Source organism: Lithobates pipiens, unplaced genomic scaffold (assembly GCF_037356315.1).
Source record: "Lithobates pipiens isolate NorthernLeopardFrog02 unplaced genomic scaffold, aLitPip1_a1.2 Scaffold_25, whole genome shotgun sequence".
Lineage (NCBI taxonomy): Eukaryota > Metazoa > Chordata > Amphibia > Anura > Ranidae > Lithobates > Lithobates pipiens.
Genome location: NW_027507787.1, coordinates 193,729,213 through 193,739,467, shown reverse-complemented (window position 1 = coordinate 193,739,467; position 10,255 = coordinate 193,729,213). Strand labels below are relative to the sequence as shown.

General features: G+C 40.7%; 1 protein-coding gene across 1 annotated transcript; it reads left to right on the top strand.

Annotated features, from left to right (window-relative positions):
* The first annotated feature begins 3,163 nt into the window (after window positions 1-3,163).
* Window positions 3,164-9,951, top strand: LOC143930772 (uncharacterized). The gene is made up of 4 exons (XM_077455350.1): window positions 3,164-3,325; window positions 6,019-6,269; window positions 7,587-7,759; window positions 9,847-9,951. The coding sequence occupies exons 1-3, from the start codon at window positions 3,262-3,264 to the stop codon at window positions 7,752-7,754; spliced, it is 483 nt and encodes a 160-aa protein (XP_077311476.1). The 5' UTR covers window positions 3,164-3,261; the 3' UTR covers window positions 7,755-7,759; window positions 9,847-9,951.
* The last annotated feature ends 304 nt before the right edge of the window (window positions 9,952-10,255 follow it).

Here is a 10,255-nt window from a genome sequence, read left to right as displayed (position 1 = left end):
CTAACAATTGCTCATAGTTGCATTCAGTATTAGCTGTATGTAGTACTTATAAAATGTTAGTGGCAGAAATCATCTATTAGAAATAGGTAGCTTTGCAGCATATACTGTAAAATGCTAGTCACCAAACTGTTGATCGCGATCGACCGGTAGAAGGCGGGGAGCCAACAGGTGGATCGCAGAAAGAAGAGTGGGCGATAGCATAGTGCTGGATGGAGGACAGGGGTGGGAACTGCCTCAGTGATTGGTTACAATCAATCACAAGGTTTTTTTGAAAATGTTAACTGGCAGCTCCTGTCCCCACCTTCCACCCAGCGCTGTGCTGCCTCCTGAACTCAACTCTGCTATACACACGTTGGCAGATAGGAAGTGCTATCTACACAGCACTGTGTGTATGTGGGGAGTGATATGAAAGGGACAGAGGAGACACTTTTTTGGGGGATGGGGAGTCAGAGGACACTTTTTGGGTGGGGCAGAAGACACTGCTTTGGGGGGTAGAGGACACCACAGTGGGGGGAGTGATTTGAAGAGGGACAGAGGGCACTATTTTGGGCAGGGGTACAGAATACTACAGTGATTGGGGGGTGATGTGAAGGGGCAGAGGGTACCGCTTTAGGGGGGAAACTATTGTGGGGGCAGATAACACTGCTATGGGGGGCAAATGACACTACAGTGGGGGGGGGGTGATGTGGATGGGGCAGAGGTCACTGCATTGTGGGGGTACAAAACACTACGTATTTTTTTTTTTTGTCAGTTTACATAGTTACATAGTAGGTAAGGTTGAACAAAGACACAAGTCCATCAAGTCCAACCATGTACCTGTGAGTGGGTCAGGGAATTCTAGCCCTAAATCCCTTTTCCACCTTAAAATAGTAAGAGTCTTGGAAAACACTACACTATTTTGAAGGGAATTGTAAAACAAAAAGACACCTTCCTTTGATGAGGGTAAAATATAAAAAAATTCCAGATATTTCCAGGTCAATCTGTGTTGTATGCTTGAGTGCTGGTAAAAATGGCGGGTTTCCAGAAGTTTATACCAACAGTACCTCCAAATTTCCCATTATTTCTGTGTGACTTATCCTCAAGATCAGCTAACTTGAGTCTGAATTTCTATATTTCCTCCTCTTCATCATTATGAGCATCAACCAGTTCACTACAGGCCATGGTGAATTCTCCCATTGTATTTTCCACATGATTCACTCTGTCCCACCCTGGTCATTGCTGACTATGGACTGAAGTCGCATCTCGCCAATACAACCCAGCTCATTAACCACTCCTTGACACGCAATACACTGAAGGCCTGTCGCACTGATTGGAACACTTATTGCAAGTTTTTGGCCTCTTCCCCCGGAGCAGCGATAGACGAGATTAGACATGTCCTAGCCTTCATATCGTATTGCCACATGCAGCTGGCCCTTTCTCGCAATACTATTATGCTATACCTAGCCAGTGTTCAGCTTTAACTGTCCTTACAGGACCCCAGTAAACCGTTAGTATTCTCAGCCCATGCAGTCAAGTCCCTCCTACAGGGCATACAGAAGCACCAACCCATACTCAGTGGCAAACTCCTACCTATCATGAGCACCCTCTTCAGGGACATGTCTGAAATCCTTACTCGTTCTCCGTTTGGGGCTTTGCTCAGCCTTATCATCCAGGTGGCCATCTACCAGGCCTTCTACGGTTTCCTACGACCTGGTGTATTTACCATGAGCAGCTTCGGCAGTCAGACACTGCTCCGATGCCACCTGACTCACTTTCCAAACCATTACACCCTTCATCTCACAGTCTGTAAAATGCAACAAACCAGCCCCGGGCTTGACATCAACCTGTTTCAGATTAACAATGCCTGGGTCTCAGTGACGGTGCTCTACTGACTACTGTCCCATCTACCGAGCCAATCTGATTGTAGCTTGTTACTACCCTTCCTAACCAGCCCCCTGAGAGGCAGCCAGTTTATCAAGCATGACAGGATCTTCCTAAGCAATTTGGGCGTCAACCCCAGTCAGTCCTCTGGACATTCCTTCCCGATCAGAGCAGCCTCAGCTACCTCCCAACATGGAGTACCAGGCCACATAATCAAGAAGCTGGGCTGATGGAAGTCTGCATGTTTTGCTACATGCATCTCAAATCCTCAGGAAGAAATGGCACAAGATTTTACAAAACTGCCTCAATAAACACAAGACTCAATTAAGAGTTATTTCCCTAGCTGAGTCTTTTGCTCTCTTTTCTTGGCATACCAACCAGACCACCAAGGCACTCTTCGGGTCTATTTATGTTGTAAGTCTTGTTGCACGTTTTTATGATCCATATTTCTCTCGGTCATAGGGCCATGACCATAAATGAGAAGGCCAGTATGGTGGCATCAATTTATGTGAGGAGCCCAGAGGGCATTTAAGCAGCCCACTCATCCATGCTCTTTGTCGGTTCAATGCACGATACCCTCCCGCCCTTCCCCTTTTCAGGGCACTTCTCAGCACATCCTTCTTCATAAACTACCCATTAGTGACCTTTGGTATGCCCCCTTTCTTGACATACCGACCAGACCACCAAGGCACACTTCAGGTCTATTTATGTTATAAGTCTTGTTGCGTGATTATGTGATCCACATCTCTCTCGGTAATAGGGCCACAGTATACCCTTTTTTTTTTATTAAACACAGCAAACTAAATGTCATTTTGTTTGGAATTACAATAATGCTCTTCTTTCTATTTTCTTTTAATTAATCCTTTATTCATTTTTTTCTACTGCCTTCTGCGTCATTCCATTCCTACTTTGGCTTTTGATACCAAAGCAATTCCCTAGTGAAATGTCTTTATTTTGTTAAGGGTATCTATTTTTAGCACTTGTATTTATAATATATTAGAAGTTCTTGTGGATCATCTATATCATATGATACCTGAAAAATTCAATATAGCAAGAGCAGAAAAAAAAGCTGTATGAAAGGCACAGAAAGAACGTATAATTGACTCATTGAGATATAGATGCTGTGTGAAACATGAATAGTATTTTTGTCTTTTGTGCTGACATTCCAAGGCACTGTCATATGTGCACTCAGGTGATCGCCTCATTGCCTTTGTTTTCTTAACCAAAATGATATTTGCAGAGTCATGCTCTCCTGTCCCTCCTACTCACCTGGATAGACAAATCAGGAAAAAAATAGTCAAAAGGGCAGGTCTGGGAAAGGAGTTTAAATATAGGTCAGGATTCCCTCATCTTTACAAACTGGTGCAATCCTCATCTACAGACTAAACCTCATCAGAAGACATGAAGTACCTGGTTCTTTTTGCCATAGTGGTTCAGGCCCTGGCTGCCCCACCAGGCAAGCCTGGTAAGTGTTCTCTGCTTAATAATAAGTGTCTGACATCATTTATACAATGATCTTGAAAATATTGCTAACTCTACTTTACTTGAAACACAGACTACAACAGGTATCTTATATTCTCAGACTAATGTGATCAAAGTTAACTATGGATTCATAAATTTGTCACTTTTTTTTTTACTGAAATCTGATTTTTTTTAAATTGTATTTTGGAGGCAGCGCACAGATTCATACTGGGCCTTAATCCAGATTGACTTCCTTACCTGTAAACATATTTGAAAAATTATTTAAAAATGTTTATCTAAAAGTATTTACTACTAATCATATATTTTCTAAGATATATTATATGTTTGAACGGTTGATTTATAAATAGAAGAACGTATAAAATGAAGAACTACTGGAACTGTTTTAAAATAATTTAACTTTTTTCTTTGTGTTTTATTCATTTGCTTTTTCAAATATTCTTTAGGGTTGATTGGCTAAAATTAGAGAGTGCAAAACTTGGTGTACCTCTGCATAGAAACAAACAGCTTCTAGGTTTTATTGTCAAAACTTAATTTAACAAGCTGCAGTTGGAAGCTGATTGGCTACTATGCACAACTGCACCAGATTTAGTATTTTCCAGTTTTAGTTAATCAACCCCATTGCGTCTGATATTATTTTTATTCTCCAAGTATCTATTATTATTCGTAAAAACTGACCAACATACATATAAATGCTACAAGATAGTCGCTATCCCAAGGCATTCACTGTTAAACTGATCAAGCAGCGCTATTCTGATCAATCAATTATTTCGATCATCAATACTATTAGTGGATATCTATTGCCATTAATCAATGAAATATAATTAGTCAGTAAATACAATAAATGAATCAATAAATAGATCAATAAATAAATCAATCACAATCAATCTATATATCTGTACATCCATGTAAATCAGTCCATCTCTCATAAAGATGCCCCAGAATAAGATAAGTTATTTGTGCTGAAAAGTACTTCACCACCACCTGTCTTTCTATACCACCTTCACACGTGCACTCCACTCAAAGGAGGTTTGTGATGAGTGAAGACCCCCTTTTGGTGATATTCTTACCAGAATACACTGATATAGTAAGCGTTTTTGCAAGCACATCAGGTTAATCCATATTAGTTTCCATTATTCCTTCTTCTTCCACAAAACATTATCTATTATTATTGTCCAAGTATTTTCCTTTTATGTAGAGTGGTAGGAGTGCATTCTGTAGTTCAGGCTATTGGCTTCCTACTGGTGGTAGAACACATGCATTCCATCTAGCAATCCTTTACATATAGATAGATGGAACAGAGCATTATTGGGAGCAAATTAGTGGTTACATTTTGAGCACCGTTGGGGGCTTGTCTAGTGCCACAAAATGAGTATAAATTCATGCACACCACAACTATGGGAAAATAGTCTTTTGGTATTCAGCCATTTAGCTGCAGAGATCAAGTAGGTTCCTGTTACCTATTCCATGGGGATATGTAACAGGATGGCTCACCTTGAAGGTGTAAATGTCTATATTTGTTTAAAGGCCTTAATAAAGTCAAATGACTTCTATGCTAGTCAGTGATATCCTAGAGTAAGTACAGTTACTGAAAAAGGGGGACGTTGATTCAGTTAAGATAGCTAAATAAATGTTGGAAGCAAAGCCTGTCCACAGGACTTTGTCCTTGTTGTTATTGTTTAGTAACAATTTTACACCAAAACCTCCCCAACTCTGTGCTTTGAAACCAAAATTTCCCCCAATGAACTCTCTATGTGTTGTTGCTGTATTTACCATCATACCCCCAACTATAGTTAATAAAACAAGTGAAATATTCACCTCAAAATACAGCACTGCAATGAGGTTTATTTACTAAAGGCAAATCCACTTTGCACTACAAGTGCACTTTGAAGTGCAGTCGCTGTAGATCTGAGGGGGACATGCAAGGAAAATATAAAATGGCATTTTTGCTTGTACATGATAAAATGGCATTTTTGCTTGTACATGATTGGCTGATACAATCAGCAGAGCTTCCCCTCATATCTAAAGTGTTTTCACTTCCAAGTGCACTTCCAAGTTCACTTGCAGTGCACTTGTAGTGCAAAGTGGATTTGTCTTTGGTAAATTAACCCCAATGTCTAAATAAACTTCACAAAGTTAGATCATTTGTGAAACAGCTAAAAAACTAACTTAAAACATCAATATCTGTCATAAAAAAGTACAAAAGCAAGTGCAGTTCAATCTTGCTTTTGTACAAATTTCATTCATTACCAATGTGTTTTTTTGTTTAAACAGCAAAAAACATGAGTCTAGTGCACAATGACATATCCCTTCACCAGTTCAAATGGTTAGCTGCTCGCCAGATAATATTGCCACTCTTTAAGAAAAATATATGCTTATAATAGAGCAGTAATACTTATGGACATAATGATACTTAAAAATGCAGCAATCACAATAGATGTATTGGTAAATAGTATTCTTATGCCCCATACATACTAGTTTTTCCTTCAGAGTTACCAAAACCATGTAGTGCAAGGGCCTGCCTGATTGCATACAAATTGAAACTCCTAAGGTTTGACCTCATATTATATGGTTTTGGTAAATCTGAAGGAAAAACTAATAGTGTGTATGGGGCTTAAAGCCTGATGTGATATGTAGCTGTCATAGTGATTTACAAAGTTGTTCAAATATTGTCTACAGCAGGAAACCCTGGTCCTGGAACTGGGATTCCATCTGGTCCATCAGGCCATCCTTTTGATCATCCCAATGTAACTGGCTCACCCCCACCCCCACCTGATGGTTCTCTTGACTCCAGACCACATGGCAACGGTCCTCCTGCCGGTGATGTTGTCCCAGGACCAAAGGGTGACAGCCCTCCCCTTTCTGAAAATGGCCCAAGACCAGCCAAAGGAAACCCACCTCCTAATGGTAAACCACCAGGAAATGGGCAGGTGAGTTATTAAGAGGTACTATCAATGGATAATGAAAGCAAGTTATAATAGTTTAAATGATACTGAGAATTTCAGTTTAGAACGCTTGTACTAAGAAAAGTACACTTCAGTAAACTACTTGCCTGGCTTTTTCTGGCTTCAGCACCTTCTGAGACACTGAAGTGCAATTGGCACGCAGATCTGAAAGGTAAAATCACAAACTGCATTCTTGCTCTGGATCAGTGATCAATGTACTGAAGCCGATAAATCAACACAATCAACACAAAAGTAAACTGTAAACTGCCTTGCTCGAGTCCGCACAGGAAATATTTGGAAGTGCATAAAATATTTAGTATTCTTTTTAATAAAACAATGCTGACTGTTATTAGTACATTAAACATTGCTCTTTTACTTACAAATAAACCTGAGAAACTCATGCAATTCAACTTTTTACATTATAGTAACAATAATTTGTCGCACACTGAGCCGCGCCCAGCTTTAGCAGTAAAGTGTCGCTAGTTTTAGCGGCACTTCACCGTCGTTTTGAAGTGTTGGTTATTTTTTTACTCACCTTTTAATGCCTGTTGCTAGGGGGTACCTTGTAATCTGCCTACTACAGCGCCTGGGCTCCTGATGTCACTTCCCTCGGCACAGGAAGGGAGATCAGCTCTGCCCCCTCCCTCTAGGCAATCATCTGGGACACGTCACAGGTCCCAGATGATTGCACGGCCAGTCATAGCGTGCGGCGCAGTGGGCGCCCACAGTTACATTGTCGGCAGCGCTTAGTGGAGGGGGAGATGAGTGGGGCTTCGATCCCCCGCATCGTTGGACCCTGGGACAGGTAAGTGTCCAATTATTAAAAGTCAGCAGCTGCAGTATTTGTAGCTGCTGACGTTTATTTTTGTTTAAGCAGAACTCCGCTTTAACACTGATTTTCCTAGCTAGCAGCTCAATAAAGGGTTACAAGCGCCCATGTTGCGGCGTTGCCAATGCACTTTGCAGGCGCTACAGCAGCGCTGCCCATTCATTTCAATTGACAGCCGCAGTTTAGGAGCGCTGTATACAATGCTTCCACACTGCCCCAAAGATGCTGCTCGTAGGACCTTTTCTAACGTCCCACAAGAGCACCGCCCCAGTGTGAAAGCACTCAGGCTTTCAGACTGGGGGGGGGGGGCATAGGAGGCATTTTTTAGGCCCTTTACAGAAGCTATTTTTAGCGCTAAAATACCTGAAAAACTTCCTAAGTGTGAAATGGGTCTTATGTGGCAGTTATAATGATCTATTGATCACTCTAAGTGTTCCCGTGCATTGTTTTATTTTGCAAATGTGATTTTACAGCCACCCGCTGGAAATGCCAGACCCAAAAGACATCTGAACGGTGAAAGGGGCAAACCTACTGGGGCGCCACATGCTCATGACTTTACAGGAAGCCATCCTCCCATTGGTACTGCTGGAATTCCTAGTGGGGAGAAAGGCCACAACTCTAGACCTGGAAAGAGACACTGACCCTGGTATGTATATCACAGAAGAGCTGTTTAACATTTTTATACCATTATTATGTAATTTAAGTAAGCAAAATTACCCAAATGATGGAAATACTACACAGTTGCTAAAGGCTCATTTATAGTATCCACAGAGGAGCAGCTCTTGGGAAAAAAAACGATGGGTTTTCTGTTTCCCTGAAAATAAGACCTATTGTGATTGTCGGCGATGGCTGCAATATAAGCCCTACCCACCGAATAAGCCCTAGTTAAAGTCCTTGTAGGTCTTATTTTCAGGGTAGGGCTTATTTTTGGGGAAACATGGTAGGGCTTATTTGGGGGTAGAGCTTATATTGCAGCCATCACCGACAATCTCGCTAGGTCTTATTTTCGGGGAAACAGCGTACCAACTAAAGGTACCCACTGAAATCACAGACTGCTGATATCTGCCATAATTTTCACCCTATCATAAACAGCGAATGGGTTTGACATAGATGCATGAAAGGATTTATTGAAGAACTGAGTAAAGGGAACATTTGTCAGTCTGCCTCTCTAAAAACCTCTTTGTAGAACAATGGTGGTTTATGATGCTCAGAAGTCCTTATTCTGCTGTTGTCAAATCTTGCTTGTGGGATCTGATAAAAATAAAGATTTAGTTAAAGGATCTCTAAAGGCAATTTTTTTTTTTTAAAATAACAAACATGTTATACTTACCTCGAATGTGCAGCTCGTTTTGCACAGAGTGGCCCCGAACCTGGTCTTCTGGGGTCCCTCGGCGGCTGTCTCGACTCCTCCCCGCAAGGACTCCACAACTTCATGCAAGCTCCCTCGCATGGTGTGGAGTTCTTACAGGCGCGCTCCCGTGATACAGCGGTGGCCGTAGCCACTCACCGTATCACTCGGCCCCACCCCTGACTCACCGCGTCATTGGATATGATTGACAGCAGCACGAGCCAATGGCTGCACTGCTTTCAATCCATCCACTGTAGCCAATCAACAGCCAGGGTGAGCGGCGAAGAGGATGTTGGGGGCGAGCGCGGGACTTTCAAGGGGTCAGGTAAGTAAAACGGGGGGATAAGGGGGGCATTGTCAGATGTTTTTTCACCTTAATGCATAGAATGCATTAAGTGAATGATCTTATAAATCATAAATATTAAGTTATGAAAAAAGGTCTGGTAAATAATGCTACTATAAGTCCTGTAAGGACATTAGCAATATATAACATTGAGTCCATAAAGTGCAGAAAACAATCCATGCAGATGGCAGATAACTGCTTCAATGTGATCAAGTGATGAAAAAACCAAGTGCTCAAAAAAGAGATGCTGACAGCACCACCACCCTTATTAATGAGGCTTACCGGAACTCACAGACCTCAAAAGGCATATACCTCTCAAGTCGTGCTTAGCTTATAGTTGGTATCCAAAAGGGTATGACTGGTCCCTGCTTCAAAAGTGGTCACCAATGCTTCCCATGATGTGACATCAATGAAGTCTCAAGGGATGTATAGCAGATTAGTGAAGAGGGGGAAGGGCGGTCATCAGATATCCTCATATTCATGCACTGCAAATCATAACAGAAAAAAACCTGCATGGTGTGATATAGTCAAGAGATATTTATTTAATCATAATAAAGATTAAAAACACCCACATATGTGAAGTAAAAATCAGGCTGTTCAAAGTACTGGAAATTACATAATGTTGTCGCCCGGGATACCCAACGTGTTTCGTCCTCTAAGACGTCATCTTGGATATCATCCATTTACATCAGTTTTTCCATAGCAATGCATTAATGTCCATTTTTCCTCCATCAACGAATTAATGAAAAATGCACAAACGGAAAGCATGTGTGAAAGGGGCCGATGTATTTACAAAGAGAAGCCCTGTACCTTTAGAGATACTCCAAGCAGTAAAGGAGCAGTAGCTGCTAACAATATGAATCAATAAACAAATTAGGAAATTCATTTTTTCATACTTATGTCACTGCTGGAGGCATGTACACCTCATAAATTAATTTTCAGAGATGTTGTATTCTTGAAATCATAGTTTGGTTTACTTACATTTTTAGTTTAAATATAAATACACTGCTCATTTTTTTTTTTTTTTTTTTTTATTTTACAGAAAGATAAAACCAGAAAAATATGATGACAGCAAAACCCTACACTAGACAAGTAGATCTACAGTCTGTAGATTTTTTTAATGCAAATAAACATATATTAAACGCAAGTGTCTATGAAGTCTTGTTTTGCTCACATTAATGAAGTTACTTTTCACAAGAATGTACTTTGGAAACGAATTACCACATAGGGACGAGTATTCTTGATTTTTTTTTTTTTTTTAAGCGAGGGATGGGCTAAAAGCATTATTGCAGATTTAGCTCCTGCTTGTTGTGTCAACTACATTATTACAGAAACAGGAACTGAGAGAAAATCTCTAATGGGGACAAAGCCTTCCATTAAAAAAAACAAAAAAACAAAGAAAACAAAGAAAATAAACCGTGAAATATTCTATTTCTCTTTGAATACCTTTT